This window comes from Pezoporus flaviventris, unplaced genomic scaffold (genome assembly GCF_033815535.1).
Source record: "Pezoporus flaviventris isolate CSIRO_AGI_PZ_B2104156 unplaced genomic scaffold, CSIRO_AGI_Pfla_v1 ptg000017l, whole genome shotgun sequence".
In the NCBI taxonomy this organism is placed as follows: domain Eukaryota; kingdom Metazoa; phylum Chordata; class Aves; order Psittaciformes; family Psittacidae; genus Pezoporus; species Pezoporus flaviventris.
Genome location: NW_026892565.1, coordinates 287,265 through 315,230, shown reverse-complemented (window position 1 = coordinate 315,230; position 27,966 = coordinate 287,265). Strand labels below are relative to the sequence as shown.

Sequence of the window (27,966 nt, the reverse complement as noted above, 5' to 3'; positions counted from 1 at the left end):
AAATGCTCTTGTTACCAGCAGTGCTGGGCTTTCCTCTTAGGAGGGAGTGGTTGTGTTGCTTTGGAAGGGGGAGGATTGAGTGTTTGCTCTCTATTTGATCCTTGTGAGCTCTTCAGTGCTTCCCTTTGGGTGCTGCATGCAGGTGAGTTGGGCTCCCACCAAGGAGCCTTCTGCAGGTGCAAGTCAAGAGTGGTTTATGCAGATCTGTTCTGTCTGGGATGTGTAACTGCCCAGGTTTGCGTGGGAACCTGCAGAGAGCGCTCCTTGCCATGTAGGCGAGGTGGTTTTGGGTTATAGCATTGCCTTGGTGTGCTAAACAAAGCTGCACTATAAAATACACAGGGCAAACCGTCCCTGAGGACTTTGTGCTCCTGTTGGAGCAGCCCGTGAGCTGAAAGGCAGCCATGGGAGCCAAAAAGCCATCCCAATGTGACAATTGCATTAGGAAGGGTTGGGCTGAACTGGGAGCATCGGGTGGTCTCTGCGGGCATGCAGTGCTGTGCTCCCACTGACACAGGGACGCTGGTGAGCATCGTCTCCTCCAGCTCACACAGGTCCTTCAGGACAGCCCAGGGATGATGGCAAGCAGTGCATGGGCTGCCTGTGTCCCTCTGGATTAGGGCCAGCCCAGGAGCTGCTTATGCTAATGGAGCTAATCACCACAATCTTGTCACGCTAATGCTTCCTCTCTGCGGGCAGGGATTTGGGTTATACGGGGGTGCCTACAGGGTTGGGGGGGGGCACAGAGAGGAGGGAGGCACATCTGGGGCTCATGGAGGTGCTGGCAGGTTGGGTTCAGCCTGGGTTGGTGTGAAGACCCCTCTCCTATGCCCTGCTTTGGGGTCTCAGCAGTGTGGGATGAGCTGACTCCCAGGGGTAGGGTGCCTTGGGATGCTGATTTAAAACAAGTCCCATTGACCCAGCCCGGTGCCTGTGACCCTCATGTGCTGCTGTTCCTCTGTCCCATGTCCTTTTCCACTTTGTGCTCTGGTTTTCACCCTGCTCGTCCCTCCAAGGTGATCCTGTGCAATCCTGCAGGATGTCCTGTGGCTCACCTGGGCGGATGGGCCCAGGCTGGGGATGCTGTCTGCCCATCTCAGGCTCTTATTTAGCTTTATTGCCTTGTGTCAGGCCTCTGCCAAATCTTTTCAGGTCACAGATATCACTGGCTGAGCCCCTGCGAGGTCTCTGGGCCATGCAGGAGCCTGAGGCTCCCTCCTGACCTGCTCCCACACCAGCTCCTGCTGACAGGGAGCTGAGTCTCTTCAAGTTCAGCTGAGTTATTTGGCACTCAGAAGCCTCTGGGCTCCCTATCTCTGCTCCAGAGCTGCCCATTAAATCACACATAGCGCTGAGTGATGGGGAGGCATGAGATGGGATCTGTCACTGAGGTGGTGAAGCAGACAGCTCCATCCTACAAACCAGGACACATTGGGCTGGAGTCATGATGTGAGGGCTGGACATGAGATGCTGATCGCTCCTTGTTCTGAGGCCATGGGGCCTCAGATGTGCCTTAGGCAAGCACTAATATTTGCTTGCAGGCTCAGTTTTGTGTGGGATCTGTGGTTTTTTGCTTGTCACTTGGACTCCATCCCTTCCAAAGGAAAATCTTTTAGATCTGTGTTTCTGTGTTTGAGTAGTGGGGTTTGTGACTGTGAGTTAAGGAAGTAGCTTTGGCATCATCTTGTGGGTGATGAACCAGAATACAGTTTCCTGGTGGAAAAATCTGAGTCACAGAGTGGTTTGTGTTGGAAGGGACCTTAAAGCTCCTCCAGCTCCAACCCCAGCCACAGGCAGGGACCCCTTCCACTGGAGCAGCTTGCTCCAAGCCCCTGTGTCCAACCTGGCCTTGAGCACTGCCAGGGATGGGGCAGCCACAGCTTCTCTGGGCACCCTGTGCCAGCGCCTCAGCACCCTCCCAGGGAAGAGCTTCTGCCTAAGAGCTCAGCTCAGCCTCAGATGTGTGGAGGGGCCGGCTGGAAAAAAGGGAGGAAAATCCTTGCACCTGTCAAGCAGACGGATGTAATCCTGAGCAGTGTTTCCTGCAGTCATGGGCTCTGTGTGTCAGCTACGCTATGTCCAGCGGGAAGGGTTTATGGAGCCATCCTGCTCCAGTATGTGAGCAACGCCAGAGCCAGCTGGGTGCTAATCTGCCGAGGGGAAGCCTCTCCCCGCTGTGTGCCAAGGGGCATTTCTCCTTCTGCCACAGAAGGGTGGTGCCAGTGGGGAATATTCCTGGCAAGGTCCTGGTATGGCCAGCCAGGGACACCCCCTGCTCTGGCGGGGTTAGGAGATGGGCTCTCCATCTAAATGCTGTGCTCTGACTTGTCTCAATGAGCAACTGAATGCAGAAAATTCCTGGTTGCTTTTTGGGTGATAAATCCAGGTTATAAAAAGCTCCTTCCATCCTAAAGGATCCCACAGTGCTTCATAAACAGATCCACAAACCAGGCCTGAGGATCGCTTCCAAGGGCTGAGACGCAGCAGGAGCAGCTGGTGGGAGCAGAGCTGGAGCTCCTGGAGCAACGCAGCTTAGGACAGAGACACCCTGAGAGCTGGGGTGGCAGCTCCCCACATCCCACCATGTCCTCATGGAGCTCATCTCCCTCCCAACATGCTGCCTTTGCATGGGAAAAACCTCACAGCACCAACTCCCCGCGCTACTTCCCATCATTATTCCAATCCTCCCGTTGCTTTGCGAATGAGATTAATATCTATCATGGGAATTAACAACATCTTTCCAATTCTATTATCCCCTATCCTAAAAGCATGCAGGATTATTTAAGGGTATTATCACCTTTTAAGTGGGATAGCTTTCCACCAGCATCCTGCTGGTGGTCCCCGCATGGTGCTTCTTTCTCTGCTGTGTACCGCTGTGTGATGTGTGGATGACAGAGGATCTGGCTGTGCCCCACGCTTTCATCCCTGTGAAAGATCAACAGGGAAAAGGGTATCTTGGTGCTTGTGGGCCTGATTTCAGTCTGTTCGTGGAGAACCTGGAAACAGGACCCCAGATGTGAGGACGAGCCTGTCTCCAGCCTGTCTGCAGGGGGTTGCTGTGGGAAGCCGTGCCAGCGGCTGGGTGCTGCTCACCTCGGTGCTTCCCTTCCAGCCCGGGCGGTCTCAAAGCGCTTGGCTGGTCCTGCGCCATAAATCACGGCGCTGGGCTCCGTCCCAGCGCAGGAGCTGCCGGAGGGGGGGGCTGACAGCACGAAGGGACCGTCCCGATCCATCCCCATCCGCCCGTCGCGGCGGGGCTGCGCGGGGGCCGTTCGCCACCTCGCGGCGGCTCGGCCTCGGTGGCACCGGGACTGGGCGAGCTCGCGACGCGCTGAACGCCCCGGGCACCCTCAACCACATCACCCGGCACCGCCAGCGGCACCCGCGGCCACCCCCTGGGGAGGCTGCCCTGGGAAGCGGGGCTTCCACCCGTGCTGCCGCGGGAATGGGGTTTGCCTTGGACGTAGGGCTACAGAGCAAAGAGGGCTGAAACAGCAGGGAAATGGCTCGGTTAGAGAAGGTTGGACGGGGCTTGGAGCAAGCTGCTCCAGTGGAAGGGGTCCCTGCCCGTGGCAGGGCTTGCAGCTGGAGGAGCTTTAAGGTCCCTTCCAACTCAAACCGGGCTGGGATTCATTTTCCTTTGCCCAGATTCCTTTGTGAAGACAAACTTGGGCTTAAAAGCTCAGTTTGTCAAACGTGCCAAGACAAGCCGGAGTGAGGGGAGGCAGATGCTGGGAAAACCCCATGGAGTACACCAGCTGCTCTAAAGCATCTTTGATCTGTGATCCATTGTTACAGGATGCACTGGATTTGACCCCCCAAACCCTCTTGTTATTGGGGTGAAGGATGCAAGGTCAGATTCCAGGAGATGTTGCAACTCCCAGAATGAGCCTACCTTCCCAGCAGGAAATGTTCTTGCTGCGAGCATCCCACCGCAGCGTGCTGGGAGCAGGTGAAGGCCTCCTCTGTGCTGTGGGTTCCACAGGGAAACTCGGGATTCACAGTGAGAGGCACCACCGATTTGACAAGAGCTTTATTTATAAAGCTGCCAGTGCCTGGTGTGGGTTTGCTCACTCTTCCATCTGGTGACTATCGCTGCCACCTCCCTCGGTCTCTCAGTGCTAATGATGTACTTTGATTAGTTGGATCTGCTGCTTCGCTCAGCTCTCCATCAGTCACGGGTTGGAACTGCCTTTTATTGTGCTTTTATTGGCTTGAGTGAAAATCTGAGAGGATCGTATTGATCACAGAAGCTGCTGGGATGGCAGATGTGGACCAGCTGCATCCTGCTCTGGTGCAAGCGCCTCTGCCTGGGTGCAGGGCTGGGCAGAGGATACAGCTTGCTCTTCCCTGTTGCCGCTCTTCCCTGTCCTGTTCCTTTCAGGCTCTGGATTCAGTGTGTGCTTGAGTCCAGAACACCCCCCCCCCCCCCTCCATGCTGCCCCCCAGAGTGTGAGCAGCAGCTCAGGAGGGGATCCTGCCTCTCTGCTGCTCTCTGGGGATGCCCCCCCTGCAGTCCTGGTCCAGCTCTGGGGCAGCAGCACAGGAGGGACCTGGAGCTGTTGGAGCGAGGCCAGGAGAGGCCATGGAGATGCTGCGAGGGCTGGAGCAGCTCTGCTCTGGAGCCAGGCTGAGAGAGCTGGGCTGGGTCAGCCTGGAGAAGAGAAGGCTCCTGAAGGGGAGACCTGAGAGCAGCTCCAGTGCCTGAAGGGGCTGCAGGAAAGCTGGAGAGGGGCTTGGGACAAGGGATGTAGGAACAGGCCAAGGGGAATGGCTTTAACCTGCCTGAGGGGAGACTGAGCTGAGCTCTGGGGCAGCTCTTCCCTGTTGGAGCTTTAAGGTCCCTTCAACACAAACCAGGCTGGGATTCTATGATTCTGCTTTCTTCTGGTGGCAGTTGTGTGTTGGGGACCTGCTGTGGGCCCTGTGCACCATGGCCGTGGTGCCCACTCTCCTGAATGCTGCAGTCATTTTGTTTTGCTGTTGTTTTCCTTTAGTTGTGAAGAGGAGGGAAGTTCCCCTTCCATGGCTTGCTCTGTCCTTGTGACACTGGTGAAACTGCTGATGCTGGCGTGGATGGAGGCACTGATTTCCAACCAGGCCCCTCCATGAGGGCATCTCAAAGAGGCTTCCAGAGCCTGTTGTGGTTCAGAGCGAGCCTGGAGCCCATGTGTGGTGTGGCTCTGCAGGGGGGGCTCCTGTGCGTGCCCGGACATGTACCTGGCTACCAAAAAAGCAGTGGCTGGGTCTCAGGAGAGCGCTCAAGGCTCTGCCACTTGCTCCTGGCTTTGGGCATGTTTCTCCATCTCTCTTCCCCAGGGCCACTGGCTGCTTTTTGTGTGACGCGGGTTAGGGAGGGATGGGCGTCAGTGACAACCAGGCCAGGCTTTTTACATGCCTACATGAAAAGTCTTGATTTCCCGTTGTGCTCCAGCTGAAGAGACCTTGGTGGGGATGCCAGGCAGCCCAACGCTGTGTGGCACCTCGGCACGATCCCTTCCCTCTCGGCCTCCTCAGCATCTTTGTTGGGATCTGGGTTGAACGTGGGGACAGGACCAGTCGAGTCGCTACCGGACGCCTTTGTTCTTGCCGGAGCGGTTCCCCGCAGTGCTGGCGGTGGACGCGCGGTCCCCGGCGCTCCCGGGAGCTGTGGCCGAGCCGGGCGCGAGCCCGTGGAGATGCTTTTTCCCCGCGGGACCCCGGGCGGGGGGGATCCCGCGACCCGTTCCCATTCGTCGCTTGGCTCCGGCGGCTCCTCCCGAGCCCCGCATCCTCCGGGAGGGGGGGGGGAAGCGGCGGGGCCGCCCCGGTCCGTCCCTCCTCCGCCTTCCCCCCTCCCAGCCCCGGCGGGCGCAGGCCCGGTGCCCGCCCCGCCCCGTCCCTCCCCCGGCGGCCGAGGCGCTGACATCAGAGCCGGGCCGCGCCGGGAGGAGGACGGGGAGGAGGAGCCGCACCGGAGCCATCGCTCTTCTCGGGGCCGGGGCGCACCGGCGGGGGGCGGCGGCGGCGGCGGCGCTGCTGCTTCACCCCCCCCCGTCCCCAGCCCCATCCCGCTCCCCGGGGCTCCGCCGGCCGCGAGTCCCGCCGCCCGTCCCGTCGGGCCCGCCGCGCTCCCGCCATGCTCTCCGGGGCACCGCCGCCGCCCGCCGGCTTCCCCAGCCCGCCGCCGCCCCAGCCGCCGCCGCCGCCGCCGCCCGCCGCTCCCCAGCACGGGCCGCCGCCGTTCCCGGGGAAGGGCGGCCTGCTGATCCGGAAGAATGCCATCACGGACGACTACAAGGTCACCACGCAAGTGCTGGGGCTGGGCATCAACGGGAAAGTTTTGGAGATCTTCAGCAAGAAGAGCGGCGAGAAGTTCGCTCTCAAGGTGCGAAGGGGGGAGCCCCCCTCGACGGAGGGCGAAGGAAGCGGGGGGGAACCGGGAACCGAGCGGGCGGCTCCGCGCTGCCTCCGCCCCGCCGCCGGGCTGCGGAAGGGGCCGGAGGGGCGGGCAGCGGCGCCGAGGCCTGGCACTGACGGAGGATGTTTGCGGCGGGGGGGAGCGGGGGGTCCCGGGGGCCCCACGGGGGGGACGGGAAACGGGCAGCGCCGTCCGCGGGAGCGGGCGTGCGGCGGGGCCGGCCGGGACAATGGAGCCGCTGCCGCCCGGCCGCCTTTAATTGATGTTCCTTCCCCCTGTTAGGACGTGGCTTTCCGGCTTTCTAATGCGAGGTGAAGGGAAATGACATCCAGGGGAGGGTGGGAGGGTCTGGAGCGGAGGGGGGTCCCCAGGCTGGTTGGGGTCACCCCATCTCGGAACACGGGGTTCCCTGACACCTGGGTGTCCCTCTCCCATCGCTGGTCTCTTCTGTCTCCGCTGTTGTCATCCCTGCTGTCAGACGGGGAACATCGCAGGGTTCCCACCTGTACCCCTCATCCCCAGCTTGCTTCCCTTACAGTGTCCGCAAAGGTGTGTTTCAACCCCCCCTAGGTAACGCGTTGGATTCCTTCTTTACCCCAATGAGCTGTATTGAGCAAAGGGGGGAGCGTGTCTCCCTGCTGGAGAGACTTGGGGAAGTTTGAATGGATGCAGGCACGCCGGGTGACGCGGGTGCAGGCAGGCTGCTCGGAGGGAGCGCCGTGTTCTCTCTCATCCACGCGCTTTGCGCCCACACATGAGCTGTTCAAACCCTCGGTGTTACTGAGATCCATCGAGGATAAAAAACCAGCCCACCTAAACCCATAACCCCCACCTCTGCTGTTGTTAGAGCTGCCCATCTGTGGGTACGTGGGGCTCCTAACCTGAATGAATGAATGAACAGGGGGCTCCGGAGGCACGAGTCATGCTGCCGGGGTGATGGGGCTGGCAAGGGATGGTGCTGGGTGCCTGCGGTGAAGGAGGGGGGGTCAGTGGAGGGGTGGAAGCTTGACTTTGCCTTTGGAAGCACAGGCGTTTCTCGTGGGCTGCAGCCTGTTGTACTCCAAGGCGACGTGTGTTGTCACCTCGTTTGCTTGGGAATTAGTAAAACCCTCTTCTGTTTTGACAGACGGGCTCCTCCTCGCTTCTACATTGACTCACGTATTTAAAGTGCAGATTCCAGCACTTCCCTTTTCCAGCCCTGAAAGGGGAAGGATGGCAGAGGAGACTGGGATAGTCGGGGCCGTTATCCTGCCCACGCCAGAGCGCAGTGCAGTCAGGATTTACTTCCATGAGTCGTGCTGCTTCCTTGGCTGCATTGGAAAGTGTCTCAGAGCGCAGGAGCTCGCATGGGGATGCGGGAGGGTGGCACGGAGCATCCGTGTGGCTCCGGAGGGTGAGGTGTATTCAGTGCCAAATCTCTGCTTTGGGAAAGCATTGGTTGTCTTCCCTGTCCCCTGCCCCGGCCTCTTCGCACCTCCCCGCTGGGGAGGGAAGGGTTCAGCTGAGCGGTCGGACGTGCCTCTGGCTTCCCAAAGAGCAGCACAGCTGCTGCTGTAAGTGATTCCTTCCAGCACCTTCAGAACTGCAGCGCTGGGAGTCTGGGCTCTTGGATGAGCCGGTGCATACCGGGCTTGCCCCGGTGAGTGGGAGCTACAGGCTTGAGTGGTTTGATTGCAGTATACGGAGTGGACTCCCAAGCCCAAACGTGGTGGGGTGACCGCTCCAGACATGATGTGTGCTGACTTCATCCCCTCCTCTGGTACGCAGCTCCTTTAGAGACCTGACGAGAGGTATTTGGATCCGAATTACTCATGGGCTGGATCAGTGTGGAAAGATGACCTAAAGCAGGATCCGCAGAAGTGATTCCATCGAGTTGTCATGTTTCAGATGATGCTTAAAAGAATCCTCGTGGCCTAACGCCAGAAGCCACAGCTGAAATCTCTCTGTGCTGCCTGCTTTAGTTGTGCGGCAAACCTTTCCATTTGGAACACTGCTCTTTACATTTACCATTCCAAAGTCTTGTATAATAATGCAATCCTCGCTGCCAGGCAGGAATTGTGTCTCCCCCTGATGCTAATGGGGTTTTCTGGTTTTCTTGTGCTTCCTCTTGGGTCCCAAGCAACATCCTTCTCCCAAACTGAGACGTTTTAGGTTAGGGTTTTGCTGAGAGTCACAGAATCACAGAACAGTTTGTGTTGGAAGGGACCTTAAAGCTCATCCAGTTCCAACCCCTGCCACGGGCAGGGACACCTTCCACTGGAGCAGCTTGCTCCAAGCCTTATTTGCTTAGAACTTTTCAGTGCTTCAGGAGCATTCCAGCAGCAGTGGAAACGTTACAGCCAGTTTTCTTCTCCTTCCAGTGCAGTAGTCCATGGCAGAGACGCATCATTAAATAAGATAGCGCTGTGTGTGAGTTAATGGATGGTCGTTGGGTTTGTTGTGTAGCACCTGGTGAAAACGGGAGATACTCCTTTTCGGGTAGGCTTTTATGGTTTATTTTGCAGTTTTCCACCCTCTTTTTTATTCTCTTCTTTGGTGCCAAGCAATATCCAAACTGTGGCATCCCTGAGTTATTGGGTGGGAAATAGGCAACCGATGGTCCCAGTCACCCATGACCTGGCTTGCTTTGAGGTGCAGTGATTTACTGCCGGTTGGGAACATAAAGTCTGTGGAGGGGTGATGGATGGAGCTGAAATGTGAGGTCTAGGTGGTTTCTTACCCCTTTATTGCTTGTACCTTGGTGTGATGTATGACTAGGCAAAATTAGGCTTGTCATTTCTGTGCAGCTGGCCCTATGTAGGTCACCGCTGGCCTGGCTTGGTTGTGGTCAGGCTGTTGGTGTTAGTGACACAGGCTGCAGCAGTGGGGCTGGGAGCAAGGCCTGTCTCACCTACTGCAAATCCCACGTTTAAGACTCATCTTTAGGCAAGATACGGGTTAATGGCTTAATTTGCGGGTGAGCCAGATGGAAAGTGGGAGCGAGGAATGGTACATGGCAAGTTTTATCATATGTGTCTCTCAATGAAGCTCTTTGGAGCAGATTTCCTTTAAAAAAGCCTAATAAACCTCACTGCCAACCCCAGCTTCAAAGAGGAAATCCTCACCTGGATTGGGAAGCTTTGGAAGAGCTTCGCAGGGCCTTGGAGACTGTTTGCAGGTTTGCCCCCTCCATGGCAGCCTGTTTCTGGAGCATCCTTGGTGCCTTGGGGCGTGTTTGCGAAATGCTCTTAAGTCTGGCTCTCAGCCTCATCAGATAATCTGTGAGAGATGGTTTCTGTGATGGAGAAGGAGGAAGGAGGCCGGTGCCTTTGTGGGTCGTTATTCTTGAGAGATGTCTGTTGTGGAAATAGGGCAGGCGTCTCATAGCTGAGAACTGAGCAGTTCTGTGGCTGAGCGTGCTTGGGTGGCTGGCGGCCTCATGCTCTCTTTGCCACCATGGCAAGGATTCTTAGAGAGCTGTTTTGGGGACCAAAGCACTGTGTTTACTGTGGCTTCCTGCAGCTTCATTTGAGATCAGAGTGCTTTGTTCCCCCCCCCACCAAATCCAGCTGGAAAAATAACCCCGTAAGGAATGGAGTAGATGAGGATCTTGGGCTCGCACTCGTGGGGAGCAGCTCTCTGCTTGCGCTCCTCTCTCAGTGGGGGATTTATGTTTTTTAGCTCTACCGTGTTTGATATAATCAGAAATGTCTCTGCTGTGGCCTTCTCTGCAAGCCCTAGTTGAAAAGCTTTGGGAAGCGTAGTGCCATCGCTGGGAGCTTTCCAAGGCAGTGGTTCATTATCTCATTGACCAAAGGAGTCTCCTGTCTCGGGGTTTGAGTTTGTTTAAACAGTTTCGGTTTTGCCATAATCTCTTCTAAATGCGTGACATGTCCTGAGCAGCCCAAGTGACAGCTGAGATGGACTGATTGCAGCCTGGGAGCAGGGGCTTGGGTTTTGCTTTGGTGCATGCCCAGGAAGTGGCGGGGCTCTTCCTCTTAATAATAATCTCATGCCATCAGCCATAGGTCTTGCAAAGAAGGGTGGTGTTTCCCACGTTCTCAGAGGCGGGGAACTGAGGCGCAGTGGTTTACTGAAGGTCCTGCAGCCCATCAGAAGCAGGACAAGGCTTAGGAGCTGAGCTGCTTGTTTCCAGGGTGGAAGCACAGCCCCTGCCTGTGTGATTTAACACAGCCAGGGAAAACGAGGATTCTATCATTCACGCTGAGCTCCCGCTGGTCTTCAGCGAGGTTTCTGCCATCTGCCAGCACGGGCATGGGGAAAGCCCAGTGTTCAGGACAGCTCCTGTCTGCAGGGCTGTGGAGGCGCCAGCTCTGCCTCTGGGTAGTGAGTGGTGATCTAAGCGTTGTCAGACACATGCTCCCTATTCCAGAGCATTTAAAGCAGTTTATAACTGATGATCTGAAGCTGTGCAGACTGAGAGCCAGGTCTGGTGTGTTTGCTGGATGATGGGTAAGGCAAAGATGATGGAAACTCCCAGAAAGTTCCTACCTAAGAAGCCTGAAAGAGCAAGTTGGGGACTTCTTCACCCAGAGAAGCTGTGGCTGCCCCATCCCTGGCAGTATTGGATGGGGCTTGGAGCAAGCTGCTCTAGTGGAAGGTGTCCCTGCCCATGGCAGGGGGTTGGAACTGGATGAGCTTTAAGGTCCCTTCCAACCCAAACCAGTCTGGGACTTTCTCTTTCCGGAAGCCTCCAGGATGTGCTGTGGGATCCGATGGGATGGATGGACTCCTGATGGGTGGCGTGGGGCTCCCGTGGGTGTGGGAGGAGCGTCTGGGTCGGAAGTGTCCATTTGGCCATCCCTGCAGCACAGCGAGCAGCGTGGCTCCGTGTCTGGACCCTTCATGGTGGGCTCACGTGCCCCACACCAGGGTGGTCTGGTTGCAGCAGCGACAGCAGCTGATGCTCTTTGAAAGCCCATCCCTTTGCTGGGGTTTGCACAAGAAACCAGGAGGAATGAGCTCTCCCTTCCTTAAGAAACCCTTTCTTCCTGCTGGCTCCAGCCGGCTTCCCGACCCGCAGCCCTCGCTGGAGTCAGGCTCCTCTCCGAGCACCACTGGCCTCAAGTTGCAGCATTCAGGCAGCATGACCTCACCTCCTGGTTTCCAAGAATAACTCCTGCCTCCCCTCCACCGTCTGCGCCGGCCAGGGCGGCTGCTGCAGCCCCGCTCCTGGGGCCTGGCTGCTGCCGAGTGCCCCACAGCAGCCCAGCGGCTGCCCCACACCATTTGGTTCCTCTGTGGGCAGTGGCGCAGGCAGCACAAGGGAGGCGGGAGCTGGGAGAGGCCGTGCAGGACCTCGCAGGGTGGCTTTGATGGATCCATGAGGACCAGGGTGATCCCTCCACCAGCTCCGGGGGCTGGCATTGGAACACAGCCTTAACCAGCTGCTCCCCAAGAAGCCTGTTTCAGGCCTGGGTGGTGATGTTGAATCGGTATTTCAGCGTGGTCCAGAGCCGTTGAGCATCTCTGATGCTGGGTTTTAAAAGCCCCTGAGACCTGTATCCCACTAAAAGTGGGTCCCATCCCCTCTGTGGATGCTCCTCGTCTTCCACAGTTGAAGGATGCTAAACTGCGTGTTCCTTTGGCTGGCACGAGGACTGTGTGCGTGACTGGTGCCTGTTTTGGATAGGGCTCCTGCCTCTACAGCCTGTTCCCTTACGGAGATGGATGGGGAACAGCCCTTGGGGGTTAGAGCAGGGCACATGAGAGCAGGTCTGAATGCAGAGAGCTTTAAGAGCCTTTTAAACAGTCAGGTTTTTGTACCTCATGGCTAAGTTATTTCAAAGATCTCAGCCTTTTAAGATCTTACCAGTTCGAGGTAGGGATTACAGTGACCGGCAGGTTTAATGGTTGCATTAACTCGCTGTTTCCTTTGTGGCCTCAGGAAGGGACTAATGACCACGAGGCTGTGAGTGCTGGTAGATCCCCCTGACCCGAGAGGACCTGAAACACGAGTTCTGCTGGAGATGCAGTGATTCCTGTAGGTATGATTCTGTCTGCAAGAAAGCTGGAGAGGGGCTGTGGACAAGGGACGTAGGGACAGGACAAGGTGGAATGGCTTTAACCATGCTGTGGTTCCATCTGTGATTCTATGCTATGAGCCGCAAGTGCTGTTTGGAGCGTGGTGGAACAGTGCAAACCATCAGGTACCAGCGTGGCTCCTCTCTGAGCACTGCTGGGAGCATCTTCCCATGCACTGGAGCGTTGGGCCAGGGTGCTGCTTTGCTGGGACAAGGTGCTCTCTCCCAGTGGGGTGCTCTGCAGCCGGCGCAGCGTTTGCCGTCATGGGTAATGGGATTATTCAAGCCGCTGGCGTCAGGGCTGCATGTGATTCTGTGCCTGGGCACCCAGCGAGCTGGAGCCTAAACTGGGGATAAAGTTGGAAATGCAAACCCAGATCTGAATGTTCCTGAGGCGCCCAGCCAGGCTGGGGCTTTGCAGCTCTGCTCCTGCTAGATCTTCTTACCCGCTTTGGGCCGTGGATTTGGGGTTGCTGGAGGGATGGACTCAGGTCCTTCGTCCTTGTAATTGGCTTTGCTGCCTCGTGTTGTGTGCTGCTGGCTGCAGCCAGCTTCCCTCTTGAGTCCAACCTCTCCAGGTCTGCTGGCCGCAGAAGAGGGGGGTAAATGGGGTTTGGAGCTGTCATTGTCATATGGCTCTAGAACAGGGTACATCTGTGTCACAGCACGTCAGCAGCCTGCCTTGTCTCTGCAGCATCTCCGGGGTTTCTGTGGGGCAGACATGGATGGGAGCATCTTCTCCAGAGCTGCTCTCCCTGTCTGCTGTCTTCCCAGTGTCCTCTGGTCTGTGGCACTGAAGCGCTCGAAAGGCTCCTTGGATCTCCTGCCAAATGTGTGTTTTCAGGGAAATGCGGCTGGAACACAAGCTGGGGCTGCTGTGGAAATTTGGCAGCGCATCCCTGCAGCCTGGAATTCCAGTAGCCGCAGCTCATCTCTTCTCGCACCCATAGGTGCGGGTGGGAGCCGGGTCTGAGCAGCGCTGCCTGCAATTGGGGATGGCATCCAGGGATCTCGGCTGGGGTGGGGAAAAAGCAATTGGATCCAAGCAGAGCAGGAAGCATGTATGTTATCCTCAGCGTGACTTAATAGAAGTGGCTTTAACCTGCCCGAGGGGAGGCTGAGATGAGCTCTTAGGCAGAAGCTCTTCCCTGGGAGGGTGCTGAGGTGCTGGCACAGGGTGCCCAGAGAAGCTGTGGCTGCCCCATCCCTGGCAGTGCTCAAGGCCAGGTTGGACACAGGGGCTTGGAGCAAGCTGCTCCAGTGGAAGGGGTCCCTGCCCAGGGCAGGGGTTGGAGCTGGATGGGCTTTAAGGTCCCACAACTGTGGCCCCACAGCTCCCATAGCTGCTGCTTTCGGAGCCACTGTCACCCATAGCAGCCTGCTCAGGCCAGCCCTGTCCCCTCTGGGCTCTGCTGACTCCCTTTTCCTCTCCAACCATTGTGCAACCTCCCTGCCCATTGCACTGGGCAGCTTGCTGAGAGCATCCGGGCGGCTCTTGCGTAAGTGTCTCTGATGGGTGTTGGGAGTTGTGGGCTTGGCAGGAGGTTTAAACCCGGGTTATCTCCTGGAAACCATTGGATCTGTGACTCCGGGTACCTCCCATGCTGCAGGCAGAGCTGGGCTGTTTCGGGGAGCCTGGGGTTGCTGGAAGCTCCTGGAGAGGGCATCTTTCCCCTTGCAGAGGCCTTTGCTTTTGCCCTCAGTGCTTTTCAAGGAGTGCCCCTGTTCCTGATGTGAGGGGCTGTGCATCTGTGTTGGAGCAGGATCGCTGCCATCTCCCTCTCCATCTCTCCCAGCCCTGTTTGTTCCACTCGGTTGAAACTCCTGGTATCTGTAGTGATAAGGGCGAGTTGCTGATAACAGCTCTCTGTCAGGATGTGAGATGCTCTGTGGGTGGGGGGATTCAGCAGGGAAGCGCTCCAGGTCTTTTGGAGGGAGATTGGAGGTGTCCTGGTGCTCCTGTTCGCCAGCTCCTCGCCGCTGCAGCAGACGGGCAGCCCAGCCTTGGGTGCCTGTTGTTAGAGATGCAAACGCGGGGCTGATGAAGCCTGGGTGAGTAAGATGCTGCGGAGTCTATGGACGGATCAGAACGTGGTCTCTGCATGCTGCTGGGCAGCAGCTCCGGCGCCTCCCGGGCGGCTGCGGGGCCGGAGCGCTGGCACCTGGATCTGCTCCCTGGGAGCTCTGGAGCTGGTCTGGGGCTTGTGCCCCCTGCTGCAGTCTGGAGGGGTTCGTGGGGGATGATGTTCTCCGTGGGCCTCCCGGAGATTCCTGTCTGGTATTCCTATCGCTGGCTCGGGCTCTGTGAGGCCCAGCTAATGGGAGTTGCTTTTGGTGTAGGCAGTTAGCTTGGCTTTGCTGGGCTCTGGAGTAAGGGCAGCCTGTGTGTGTGTGCTGAAGAGATTCAAGAGCATCAAACCTCTGCTGTTGAGCCCTTGCTCTGGAGTGTGATGCCAACCCCATAGACTGGCACCATTCTGAGCTTTCACGTTGGGGTCCTGACTGCCGGTGGGATGCTTCCCTCTGCATCCCTGTGGTGATCCCCCAGAGCTGCCTGTGGGGCACCACATCCTGGCCTCATCCAGGAAGGTGTTTGCTGAGCCCTGGTGTTGACAGAGCCCATGACGAGGGCGAAGCTCTATTAAATAAACAGCTGAGGAAAGGACGGAATGATGCAAAGGGTGCTGTCGTCACCGACATCCGAGGGTGTGTAGGTGAAACCCTCCCCAGGCTTGGCACTGGGGGAGGAAACGTGTCCCCAGGCCGTGCCGTGTCCAGCACTGGGGTGAATGGTGCTGCAGAGTGCTTGGCCTGATGCAGCTTTGTGGTTTCAGTTGTGTGGGTTGGATCTTTTTTCCCTTCTTTAAATGTATGTATTTGGATCTACATTTCTTTGCAGTGCTCTGGGGTGTGTGTTGATGGGATGCTGGCTCTGCTGGGAGGAGAACTGCCCCATGGGGCACCCTACCCATGAGCTGAGCCCCAAGAAACTTCATCATTGTGCAGTGCAGGAGCTGCTGGGAAGCGATGGGTGTTGGGGGGCTTCTCATAAGTGTGGGTCTGGCCAGTCGGAGCCTCTGCCCTACATCGCTTCCAGCTTGGAGTCAGAAGCAGAGTGATTTGGGTTGAAGGGACCTTAAAGCTCATCCCTTTGCAGGGATGGGGCAGCCACAGCTTTGCTGGGCAGGACGTGCCTCACAGGGAAGAGTTGTTTCGTCAAGTACAGAAGTAAGGGATGTGTCTGGATACAAAAGCAGCTCTGGGATGCAGATGGGGGCAATCCCCCCCCAGAGCTGTCCCTGGGGCAGGGGTCGGTTGGGCAGGGTTGTCCCTGTGAAGTTGATGGAGCAAAGGACCTGAAGTGATGCTTCGAGTGCCTGGGGCTGCCCATGGGCTGCGTGGTGGAGGCTGAGGCCGTTCTCCTGCCTGGTGTCTGTGTGAGCGCGGGGCAGGGGCAGCTCGGTGCCGCGGTGAGGGCTTTGTTCAGGCTGTGCCTGCGGAGGGAAGCGCAGAGGCCGTAGGTCAGTGCTAGTTAATGGTTGACGTGAGTGCTTGCATCTGTGTTAATCACACCTGGAAATATCAACCACTTCCTATCACAAAGCACATGTGCGGCGCTTCCCATCGGGAGCCGCTCCGGTAGGGAACCTGGGGAGGGAGCAAGAGCTGAGCCTGGCCCTGAAGCTCGGCAGAGAGGGGGGAGTTAAGGAGTGGGAAGAGAGGAAAAAGAGCTGGATGCTGCTAAAAAGGGCAGTGGCCTCCCCATGGCTGAAACACCGAGAGGTGGCTCAGAGCCCCCCATTACATCCATTCACACGTGTTCCCTGCGGAGCCAGGCCCTGGGATGTGTTCCATAGACTCAGGGAATGGGTTGGGTTGGAAGGGACCTTAAAGCTCCTCCAGCTCCAGCCCCTGCCACGGGCAGGGACCCCTTCCACTGGAGCAGCTTGCTCCAAGTCTTGAAGCATTCGCCTGCTTTGACTTTTCCCTATGAGTTTTCCTTCCTCATCCCAACCACGCTGGTGGCTCTTCCTCAGCATCCAGGGTCCTGCTCCCAGGTACCCGCTTTGGAGCTTCATCTCCTTGAAATCCGTGTGCCAGGAATACTTCTGCTGCTGGGACATGGGCTGTGCGGAGCAGGGCTGGCCGGGGGGCAGCACCCCGATTGCACACTGGGGACACAGGCCCCTGGCAGGTGGCTCTTATTGAAGCCCAGGCTTCTCTTCTGCTCTTTGCCTTTGTGTGGAGGGAGAGGCTTTTGTTGCAGCCTGAAAAGGCTGAATAGCTGCTGCATCTGTTACAGGCAGAGGCAATGCTCAGCAGATGCCCTGGGTTTGGGGAGGGAATGTGGGCTGGGGGGTCCTGAGCATCCTCTGTGGGCAAGGACCCCCGTGGGGAGCTGCTGGGACCCCTGTGGGAGCACAGGGGTTGTGCAATGGTTGTGGTGAGCAGGGCTCCTTGTGTAACCGTGGTGCAACAGCCGCCTCTTCCCTTGCCCCGTTTCCATCCTCTGCCCCATTGCAACATCACTGGCAGGAGCCGGGATGGGTCTGCCCGCTCCTGCTCCCTGCAGGGCTTTCAGCTCGGCCCTTGCTCACGCAGCATCCTTGTGCCTGGCTTGCTGCTTGTCTCAGGCCACACGAGGGGGAAGCTTTCCCTGCGATGGCTCTGGGTCTTCCTCCAAGCTCTCCGATAATTCAGGCTTGGAGAATGCGGCCGAGCAGCTCAAGCGTGCGTCAGTGCGCGTTTGCTCGCTCTGAATTGCGTCTCCGCTCCCGTTCCCTCTTTGTCATCTTTTGTTGGGATGCTTTTTCCAACCTCTCCATCTGCCCTGGGGCAGGTGAATGTGGAGGTTGACCTTTTGTCCGCAGCAGGAAGGGGATGAAGCCGCTGATGCACGGAGCCGGCTGCGCTCGCATCCGTCCGGAATGGTCCAGCCGCATCCCTCCGGATGGGGGGTACCTGGTGGCTGGTGCTGCCCTGCCCTGCAAACCTGGAGGCTCAGATGGAGCCGTCTCCATCAGGGAGCAGCAGCCACCCTCCTGAACAGTCACCCCGGCGTGGCAGGCTGGGGCACGCTGCAGGCAGGACGCTGTGGGAGCCGTGCAGAGCTCCTCCTCCGGACACATCACCTCTCCTCTCTGGCTTCCCCAGGCAAACCAAACGTGAGGATGAGGCTTTTGCCTGCTCTGTTGGGGCTTAAAGCTCTTCATGCAGGGCCTGTCTGTGGCTCCGCGTGCGTGGGCAAGAGCAGAAGTGATCCCAGCTTAGGAAAGTCCCATTGCTTCTGACTGAGCACTGCTGGATGTAAGCAGTGGGGATGGGTTAATGTAAAGGTTTATATAAAAGAGCCATGACCGTGTGGGGGAGGTTTCCTGAGCTGCACGTTTAATTGTTCCTGTGCTGTGATTGAGCCATGAGTTCCCCTGTGCTTGGTAACAGAATTCCTCTTCTGGGCTTTGAAACTCGTGCCTTTACTTCTGTAGCTCCTAGCAGGGAGAGTGGAACGGAGCTTTGCTGTGTTGTGCTGCTGGAGCAGCTTGGGGGTGATCACCCAAATGTGCTGGCATTAAAGGCAGAAGACAGACACGTGGGGGCTGATCAGCCCGCTCCAGCGCTGTGCCTCATGCAGGGAGCGATGGGGCTTTGCCTCCCAGTGCTGCGTGGTGGGAACAGCGTGTGCAGAGCATCCAGCACCGGCTCTGTGAGCGCGTTAAGCAGCTGACACCAGTTGGCGACGGGTTCGCATGGAAAGATCAGAAGAGGCAAATCCTTTGAGGAGAGAAACCCTTTTGGTTTATTAGGAAACAGCCTCTGCTACCCGGGTCAGGGGATCCTGGACCTCATGTGCGCAATGGAGGCAGGGGAGCCGCTGCTTTGCTGGTGACACAGGGGGATGGCAGCCTGTCTGTCTTCACTGTGGGTTTATTTTTACTGCAACTTAAGAAGAGTCCATTTGAACCCCTGTGGTGCCCGATGGGGAGCTCCTCGGGGCGGCAGCGTCCTGCTGGAGGGGTGCTTGCTGCCCAGGCCAGGCAGTGCAGCCTGTGCTGCTCTGCTGGGAGCCGAGGTGCGATCAGAATACACAGGGCAATAAAAATAGCCCTGCCTGCAGCAGCAGCTGGAGCGCGAAGCGGGGCAGCCCTGCAGGGTGAGCGGCTCGGCGTGCCGGTCTGTGCCTCGTCCTCAGCGGTCCTGGCAGGCTCCCATGGGGGCTGAGTTTTCCCTTGCAGGCTCTCGGGTAAGGGCTGTCTTGGCAACCTGAGCGAGCGCAGTGTGTTCTCACAGCCCCACTGGGGCTGTGGTGGCATCCAGGGAGAGGGGCAGCTCGCCTGGGACCTCCTGCGCTGCCAGTGGAGGAGGGAGCTTCCTTTGGAGCCCTGATTCATGGCACATCATGCCAGGAGGAGGCGGTGAGACTGAATCAGTGCTGCCTGAGGACACATGTGAGTGTGGGAGGCTCCAGCTCCCTTGTTTCCTCCGGCGTTTTCCTTCCTTCCTTCCTTCCCGGGCGCCCACCCACCTTCCCCGTGCTTGGTGTGAGGTGGTGGAGGGGGAATTCAGGTCAACGTGTGACTGAGTGAATGGGGCAGACCCCCCCGGCCCTTCCATGGCGTGCTGGGGTTTGGGTTTCGGGGGGGTGCCGTCCCCCTGCGGACACCCCTGAGCCATTTCATCCTCAGGAGCAGCTTCTTCCAGGGTCTGCCTTTCAGAGGTGCTGAAAAAAGCTGCTGCAGGGGTTCTGGAAGGTCCCAAGCATTCAAGGCCAGGCTGGATGTGGTTCTTGTGCCCCGTCGTGAAGACACTTATGCACCCTTTCCCATTGGAAATAATGAGGAGTCTGATGTCCAGGAAGACCTTTGGAAGGGGAGCAGGAGAGAAGAGGTGGAAAAGCTGAGCTGGGAGCAGCAGTCAGGGGTGTCCATCCGCTGCCATCACCCCTCTCTGAAGGGTTAACTGTGGCTGTGCTCGGGATGACTGTGGTTGCAAAACCTCGGAAGCTGGTGGGAGGGGACAGTGTCCCCAGGCTGGTGCCCTCAGCGGGAGTGCAATGGGGGCAGTTCACCCTTGTTGAATCTCAGGGAAACAAGAGGTGTTTTTCCCATCCCAGCCTCCTCGTTGCAAGCCAAGAAATACAGATCTTGGGCTGCCCTGGCTACTGGAGCTAAATCGGGGATGTGGGCAGCATTACTGCACACCCCCAAGTACCTTCCTATGGCCAGAGCAATGCCTGTCACATCAGGGTGTCACCCACCGGGGGTTTCACTGCTACAGAGGAGAAACTGGTGAGGACCTGTTGGGATTGCTGCCTGGACCAGGACCGGACAGCGTGTTCTCTTTGTGCTCTGTACATCCCTGGCTACCTGGGGCACACAGGGGCAGGATGGAGGTTTGTGTGTGTGTGTGTGTGTGTGTGTGTGTGTGTGTGCAGTGGGTGATGCCAGGCCTGTGGGTTGCTTCTAGCATGGTTTGAGCATCACCACATCCCTCCTGCAGCGGTAATGGTCTTCCCCATGCAGCCTCATCCGCTCCCACCTGCCATGGGAACATTTCCTAAATAGAGCAAATCACTGCTTTAATAAGGTTTAATTTGCCCCTCTGGAAGCTGGAGAAGCAGCTTCTGCATCCCGGGAGCGGAGGGAGCCTGGCACTGGCTGTTTGCTCACCTGCAAGTACAAAAGCAGACGTCAGAGCTGTGCTGGTGCAGGTAATAGAGGCTGCTGCCTCCCGCTTCATCAGAAACACAGTGCAGCTCCTTTCAAAGCCTCTGATTGACCTCAGACAGTTGGAAGCACGGATTTCTGCAGCTCTCCTGCTTGTCCTGTGCGGAACGATGTGAATGCTGCTTCCTGCCGCCCCGTTTTCCCAGTGTGTAATCACAAATGGGTTTTTCTCTCCAGCTTCCTGGCTCCCCAGGCCAGGCTCTTGGGAGCAGAGCTGCAAATAACCAAGCTGTTCTCCAGACCCCTTCCCTGCTGATGTGGCTGCTGGGGTGGGGGGGGTGTCTGACCCTTATGGCTTTGGCTCTGGTAGGACCTGGTTCTTAGGATGATTTAAGCAATAGAGGAGCAAGGAGGGACTGTCCAGCCTCCTGCCCTGGCTTCCTTTTGCCTTGGTGCAAAAGGGGGCTCGGCCTCTTTGGTCTTCCCCAGGCTTCCAGATGGTTTGGTGCCAGAGCTCACCTCACACCCTATTGACTGGCGTGAGCTTCCTCCACCTTGGAAGCAGGAGAGGTGTGAGCCAAACCCGTGTAACGGGGTTACAGGAGGGTGGCTGAATGTGGATGCTGTTGCTTCTTTTCCCTGTGGCAAAAGGCAAATGCTGTTGCAGGCAGGGATGCAAATCGCTGCTACTCTGCCAGGGCTCACGTGAGCGCTGATGGTTTCGTGTGTAACAAGGCACTGAGTGGGGGGCTGCTGGGGCTGCAGTGAGCATGAACCCGTGTTCCCTGTGGGCCAGGGGTCTCAGCCATGCTCTGGAGCCAGGCTGAGAGAGCTGGGCTGGGGCAGCCTGGAGAAAAGAAGGCTCCTGAAGGGGAGACCTGAGAGCAGCTCCAGTGCCTGAAGGGGCTGCAGGAAAGCTGGAGAGGGGCTTGGGACAAGGGATGTACGGACAGGCCAAGGGGAATGGCTTTAACCTGCCCGAGGGGAGACTGAGATGAGCTCTGGGGCAGAAGCTCTTCCCTGTGAGGGTGCTGAGGCGCTGGCACAGGGTGCCCAGAGGAGCTGTGGCTGCCCCATCCCTGGCAGTGCTCAAGGCCAGGTTGGACACAGGGGCTTGGAGCAAGCTGCTCCAGTGGAAGGGGTCCCTGCCCGTGGAGCTGGAGGAGCTTTAAGGTCCCTTCCACCCCAACCCATCCCATGACCCTGTGATACCCAGGGGATGTGTTTCTATGTGTGCTCATGCACCCTGGAGCCGCAGACCTGCACAGGGGCTTTTCACCGAGCCTGGCCTTAGAGCTGCCAGAGACAGGAAGGAAAATGAACTGCGCTCAAGATAGACACGTTTGTTGTTCTATATTTAGGAGTATAATAACTAAGGCTGGTTGTTTGTCCTGACGAACGTGGTCATTAATAGTCTCTGGCAGATGAGCCAATCCTTCCTACACCTGGCAACTGAGCTGTCTCTGGGAAGGGCAGGAGCCTCAGTGAAGAGCTGCTCCTGTTTGGGGAGCATCTGGCAGTGGCTTCGTCCCCTCCTCAGGCACGTGTGGCTGTGCAACGGTGCCCACGGTGAGGGTGCAGCGGGGCTGTGCGGTGGCACCCAGGGGTGCAGTGCTTGCAGGTCCCCGTGTGCAGAGGTTTGCTTGTGAGCGCTCTGGAAGCCCTGGTGGTTGGTGGCACAGGATGGCTGGCATCCAGGGAGGCATCTCGGAGCGTGGGAAGGTGGCAAGCAGCCGGGCTGAGCTTTTACCAGCCTTGGAAGGGAGGGTAAAAAGCTCATGAGAGCGGGTGGCTTCGTGCTCTTCCCACTAGATGGGGATGGAGGCATTGCAGAGCGCGCTGGAGCTCACCTCGATGCTGCTTGCAGAGATCACCCGCACTTGGCCTTTGTCTCTGCGTCTTCTCCAGTGGGTGCTGTGCCCATGGGGAGTCATAGCCCAGTTCTCCTCGGGGAGCTCGGTGCTGATGGGGTCTCGTTTCTCTTACAGATGCTGCAGGACTGCCCGAAGGCCCGGCGGGAGGTGGAGCTGCACTGGCGAGCATCGCAGTGCGCGCACATCGTCCGCATCATGGATGTCTACGAGAACCTCTACCAGGGGAGGAAGTGTCTGCTCATCGTCATGGAGTGGTGAGTCCCCGCTGGAGCACCCGCAGCCCTGCAGGGCCGGGGGGGTGATGCCAAAAGGGGAGGTGAGCACCTTCCTGCACTGCTGCAGGGGAGCTGTGGACCGTGGGGACACGCAGCCGGTGAGCCATAGGGATGCAAGCCATGGAAGAGGAGCTGCGCTGCTGGTCTTGGAGGGATGACAGGAGTTGGGTTGGCTCTGAGTCATTCTGAAAACTCGCTCTGCTGTCGGGAGGCTTAGGGCCTGTGGTTCTCGCTGCAGGTGGATCATAACCAAACTTGCTTTGGCCATGGGAAGTCAGGGGAGTCAGCAGGTTCCTGGCAGCCCAGCAGCCTGCTGCAGGGTGAGGCGCAGCCAAGCCGAGCTGCTGCTTCCATTGATGCTATTGCGTCTCTCGCAGCAGCAGTCGAGCGGCTCCGATTCGGGTAGATGTTTGCTGTAACCTGGGGAGGAGGAGGAGGGATGAAGGGGAAAGTATTGAAACCACATCCCAACCGCAGCTGTGATTTGATGCAGCTTCCTTGCCAAAACCTCTCCTCTGGCAAGTGGTAGGTTGCCTGGGTGGGGGCAGTGGGTGCGAGGAGCGCCATGAGCAGTGCTGGGGCAGCCGTGAGCAGCTCTCGTGTGGGAAGAGCTTTCTGAGAACTGTGCTGGGATGCTGGGCAGGCAGGATGGGAAAGGGCTGTGCAGCGCATCGGCTTGTGTGGGGTGAGAGCAGTAGCTGAATGGTAGGAAACGCGTCCCTGGGGCAATGACAGCTCCCTGTGGTCCAAGGGATGCTCTGGGTGCAGTGCCCGTCACAAGGCAGTGTTTGACTTGCAGCATGAGCACGGTGTCTCCGTGCAGTGATTGACCCCGGTGGCTGCGTGTTATGTGTATTGCAGATGTCCAGTGAACGTCAGGGGTGCTGGCAGGAGATGCTATCAGCACTGGGAAAGCCAGAAACCGTTCCTGCTCCTGTTAGATAAGGCAGGGGCAGGAAGTGCCGTTATCACTGTTCTCATGGAGAATTATCCCTGCTCTCACTCCTGATCTCTCTGGGAGCTGAGTTTTCCTTAGGGTACTTCAGGGAACTGTGCCAAGGTCCTGAGTTACCGGCTGGGTTTAAACCACGCCACACTGTCCTTCTCCAGCACCTCACGTGGGCGCTAGCTGTGCTGCAGCGGGGCTCAGCCTCTGCCTCCCCATGCCACCAGTGAGCCCATCGTGGTGCCGCCGACACCAAGCCTGTGCCGTGGTCCTTGCTCAGCACTTGTGCAGGGGTTCGCGTGCCGGGAGGCGGCTGGCTCGTGAGCTGAAGGAGGCCACCGTGCCGGGAGCGCTCAGCGTGCTGCCTGCCTTTACTGTAAATGTGCTCCTGTGGTCTGGTGGCGAGACCACGTCCGCTCGCACCGGCACCTCCCCGCCAGCACCGAGCCTCGGCCCTGCTCATTTCTGGAAGGGGGAGGCTCTGAAACGCCCCGTGCCCAGAAGCAGCCACCCAAGGGTTTGGATGGGGACGGGGTTGGTTTCTTGCTGACCTTGTGCAGCTCCTGGCTGAGCGTCAGAGGTTTCGGTGCTGCTTGTGCTGGTGTGGGGCGGGCACCGCAGCATCTGACGCCTTCTGCTTCTCTTGCAGCTTGGACGGCGGGGAGCTCTTCAGCAGAATTCAGGACAGGGGAGACCAGGCCTTCACAGAACGGGGTATGGAGCCCACTGCGATCTGGAGTTTTGTCTTTGGACCGTGTCTCGATGTGTATAGGAGTGTCTCTGGTCCAGCCCGTTCCCTCAATCGCTGTTTTGAATCCCCAGCAAGGCTTTGCACGTGGGGAATGAGGAATGTGGGTGTGAGTGGCTCTGCTTTGTGTGCTCACCTGAGAGCAGGGTTAGGGGGTGTTTTCTCAGCTGCTCCTGAGACCATCCATCCCACGCCAGCACATGCAGGAGCTTCAGTGATCTCCAGGAATACCTCCCTCCCTCAAAAGATGAAGTCCAGGGGCTGTGGTTCTCATAAATCTCATCCCCCTCTGCTCTTGTGGCCAGGAAAAGTCTCTGCATGGCTGAAACCCTGAGCCTGATGCCCCCTTGGCTTCCCATCCTACGGTGGTTTCCCTGCAGATTTGGGGTCCCCACCTGCAGAGCAAGCCCCTCCTTGGGGCTCATGCTGTTGGGTACAGGGGTCAGGGATGGAGTGTGCCCCATCCCTTCCCATGGGAGTTTCCCATTTGCTGCATGCTCCTGACCCAGGGGTGGGGGCTGTGGGGTGCTTTGCTTGAAGAGGTTTCCTCTGCTTCAGGTAGAGGAAACCCTTTGGCCTCAGCCAGGCTGTTTGGCCCCTGGCTTGTGGAGCGATGCTTGTTTTGCTTATAAAGGCTTCTCATGTTTGGCATGGGGGGGGGTTCTTTTGGCTTCAGAGGCTTCAGAGATAATGAAGAGCATTGGGGAAGCCATCCAGTACCTGCACTCGATCAACATTGCGCACCGGGACGTGAAGGTACCATGCTGCACGCTCACCCAGTGGTGCTGAGCCCTGCTTGGCCTCGGGCAGTGCCCAGCCTGCTCCGGCTCTTCTGCTCACATCATCTTTCCTGTGTTTCCACAGCCAGAAAACCTCTTGTACACCTCCAAAAGGCCCAACGCTGTGCTAAAGCTCACGGACTTTGGCTTTGCTAAAGAAACCACCACGCACAACTCCTTGGCCACTCCGTGCTACACGCCATACTACGTGGGTAAGTGGCTGGGGGGGTCTGAGCTTGTAGGTTTGCAGGGCTGGAGGAGGTTTAGATGGTGCAACGTGCGGCCCATCGCCTCTGCGTCCAGCCTGGAGCCTTCATCGCTGCGTGGTGTTGGGGGCAACTCCTGACTGGGATGCTTGGAAGTGGCTGCTGCAGGGTTTGGTGCTCGCTGGTGCATGCAGCCTGCAGCTCCTGCCCCTGCTGCCTGCGTGGCCGTGCTGCAGCTCCATGGGATGCTCAGATCCCTCTCTCCCGGTGCTGCCGCTTGGGCTCAGGACTTTGTTTCTCTCTTTACCAGCCCCGGAGGTGCTGGGCCCAGAGAAGTACGACAAGTCCTGCGACATGTGGTCCCTTGGAGTCATCATGTACATTCTGTAAGTCCCGTGGGTCCTTCTCCATCCTGCCACGGTCAGGAGGAGGGATGCAGCTTCCGAGCTGGCTGCTGGGGCTGAGCCTTTCCTGGCTGTGCTGTTCCTGCTCCCAGCACTGCCCTGTGCCCCTCGGGTGCTGGCTTGGGCTGACGATGACTCTGCTCCCTCTCCCGGCGCAGGCTCTGCGGGTACCCCCCCTTCTACTCCAACCACGGCCTGGCCATCTCGCCTGGCATGAAGAAGCGAATCCGAATGGGCCAGTACGAGTTCCCCAATCCTGAGTGGTCCGAAGTGTCGGAGGAAGGTAAACCCGGTCCCCAGGCTGAGGAGTCCCTTTGGGGTCAGCCCTGTGTCCAGCAGCGTGGGGCACCTCTTGGTGGAGCAGCAGCTTCAAGAGGCTTTTGCTGAAGGGTTTGATCAGGGGGAGCTCTGGCGTGGAGGGAATGGGAGGTGCGTGGTGGCATTTTGGGGCTGCTGGCTCAGGTTTGGAACATGGGGAAAGCCCTGCTGGGAGCCGCTAATGCACAAACCCTTCCAGTTAAGCAGCTGATCCGCAACCTGCTGAAGACGGACCCGACTCAGCGCATGACGATAACAGAGTTCATGAACCACCCCTGGATCATGGTAAGTGCGGGGTTGGTGAGGTGAGGGGATGAGGATGAGGCTGGGGGTGTGTATGGGGTAGGGATGAGGATGGGGATGGGGTGGGGATGAGGATGGAGCAGGGATGGGAGGGAATGCTTGTGGCTCCCAACTCACGCTCCTCCTCTCTCTCAACAGCAATCCATGCAGGTGCCCCAGACCCCACTGCACACCAGCCGTGTGCTGAAAGAGGAGAAGGATCTATGGGAGGATGTGAAGGTAAAACCTCTCTTGCCTCTGAAACACTCTGCACCCCGGGTACCGCAGGGGGACTGCCCACTTGTGCCTTCTCATTACAAACCCAGGCTCATTTGGGCTCAGTGCATCCTGGGGAGATCAGTGCTTGGGAGGGGGCTGCAATAAGTGGCAGTGGAGCATTCAGCCCCAGCTGCAGCTCAGTCCCATGGCAGGGGGATAACCTGCCTGGGGGATGCTGGAGGGCTGTGCCCATGCAGGCCTTTGCTGATGGGGCTGCCTCCTTACCCACAGGAGGAGATGACGAGCGCCCTGGCCACCATGCGAGTGGACTACGAGCAGATCAAGATCAAGAAGATCGAAGATTCCTCCAACCCTTTGCTGATGAAGAGGCGGAAGAAAGCAAACCCCACGGAGCCTGCTGCGCTGCCCCACTGAGGGTGCCCCGCGCCCGCCCGCCCTCCACAGAGCAATAACTATATATATATATTTTTTAAGGAAAACACAAAAAAAGACTGTTCTATGAGCGCATGGAATTCAGACCTTTATACCAGACTAGTTATTTTTAGCTACTCACCTGTGTTTCTGACCTTCCTGGTAAGATTCCCCCCCTCCCAAAATCAGATCCACACACTGCAGCCGGGGCTTTGTCCTCTAGGTGAAATCTGGCTGGTAATTGGAGTTTATCTTCTGTTGTGAAACGGTTTTGATGCTGATTTTCTTTCTGTTCCTTCCTCTCCAAAGACCTGACAGTTCCTGTGGTGACCTTTTTAGGGTATAGAACTATAAATATTTTTTAAAAACTACTGTAGAGCTGAAGGACAGCGTGCTCCCTGTGTGGGTGCTGGCTAGAGATGGGCTCCAGGCTTGGGAGTGGGATGGGGAAGGAGAGCTGCCTTCTCCCTCGTCCTGCTGTGTGTGGCAGGGCTGGCATGGGGGTGGAGGGTCCCCGTGGCCACCGTGCTGCTTTGCTGGCCTGGAAAACTGCTGCTTTTAAAGCAGGGTAGCCAAAAATCCCCCAGCTCCCTGACCTGGAAGCCCTGACTCCCCGCGAGTGCCGTCCGTGTCGCTGTCTGTCTGTGCTGGGGTGTGTGTCGTGGAGCTGCTCCTGGCCCCCATGTCTGTACCTGTGCCTGGAATCCAGTTCTGACCTCAGGGGTGGGCAGGGGGGTGAGCAGGAGGCGAGTGCCCCACAAACATCACCCCCTTGCTCCGCAGGGATGTGGGGAAAAGATGCTTCCCGGCCACATCTGCCTGCTCCCGCATCCCCCAGCCCCGGGGAGATGCTGCCCTGGGGTAAGTGGGTGGCTTGGAGAGGTGGTGGAGGCAATGCGGGGCCATAGCTTGAGCTGGGGCAGCAGCAGTGCCCCATCCCTGGCTGGGGCTGGGGTCCTGCTGCCCCTCTTGCTGTAGCTCCATCCCTGCCACCGGCTCTCCAGGGCTTTGGGAGCGATGCTGTGCTCCCGGGAGCAGTACGGCTGCTCGGGAGTCTTTAATCCATGAATTCTTCTTATTATGATTATTATTTGTCACGGTGTTTCACTGCGTTAAATGTGTTTGAATGGGGAAAAACCAAAAACCAAACTTTTTTTAAGGCAATGTTTTAGTTTTTAGGTGATCTTTTAGACACTGTGCGGATTTTGAATTTGCTTTAAAAACTGGGGTTTATCCTTTTTTTTCCTTTTTTCTTTTTTTTAATTTTATTTTTGTCTGTTGGCTATACTAATCTTCCCAGTCTGCTCTTCAGCCCTTTGGATTAAAGACACTTAATGCGTCACCCGGTCTCTCCTCCTTGCTTGTGTGGCTGTGAAGGAGCACCCCGGTGCTGCAG

The 27,966-nt window shown here is 57.8% G+C and overlaps 1 protein-coding gene across 2 annotated transcripts; it reads left to right on the top strand.

Annotated features, from left to right (window-relative positions):
- Nucleotides 1-33: 33 nt before the first annotated feature.
- MAPKAPK2 (MAPK activated protein kinase 2) lies at nt 34-27,912 on the top strand. 2 transcript variants are annotated; one of them, XM_061454863.1, is made up of 10 exons: nt 34-142; nt 22,076-22,215; nt 23,832-23,896; nt 24,607-24,686; nt 24,795-24,921; nt 25,226-25,301; nt 25,478-25,602; nt 25,837-25,922; nt 26,079-26,159; nt 26,430-27,912. In XM_061454863.1, exons 1-10 carry the CDS (start codon nt 137-139, stop codon nt 26,571-26,573), a joined length of 930 nt encoding a protein of 309 aa, XP_061310847.1. In that variant the 5' UTR covers nt 34-136; the 3' UTR covers nt 26,574-27,912. The 2 variants fall into 2 exon arrangements, with proteins under 2 accessions (XP_061310847.1, XP_061310846.1); XM_061454862.1 differs by lacking the exon at nt 34-142 and adding an exon at nt 5,925-6,367.
- The last annotated feature ends 54 nt before the right edge of the window (nt 27,913-27,966 follow it).

Bases quoted from the DNA above. Each gene is read 5' to 3' on its own strand.
- MAPKAPK2 (XM_061454862.1), top strand. From the start codon at position 6,119: ATGCTCTCCGGGGCACCGCCGCCGCCCGCCGGCTTCCCCAGCCCGCCG. The intron at 6,368-22,075 runs GTGCGAAGGGGG...TTTCTCTTACAG, and splicing joins GCGAGAAGTTCGCTCTCAAG to ATGCTGCAGGACTGCCCGAA. The intron at 25,923-26,078 runs GTAAGTGCGGGG...CTCTCTCAACAG, and splicing joins TGAACCACCCCTGGATCATG to CAATCCATGCAGGTGCCCCA.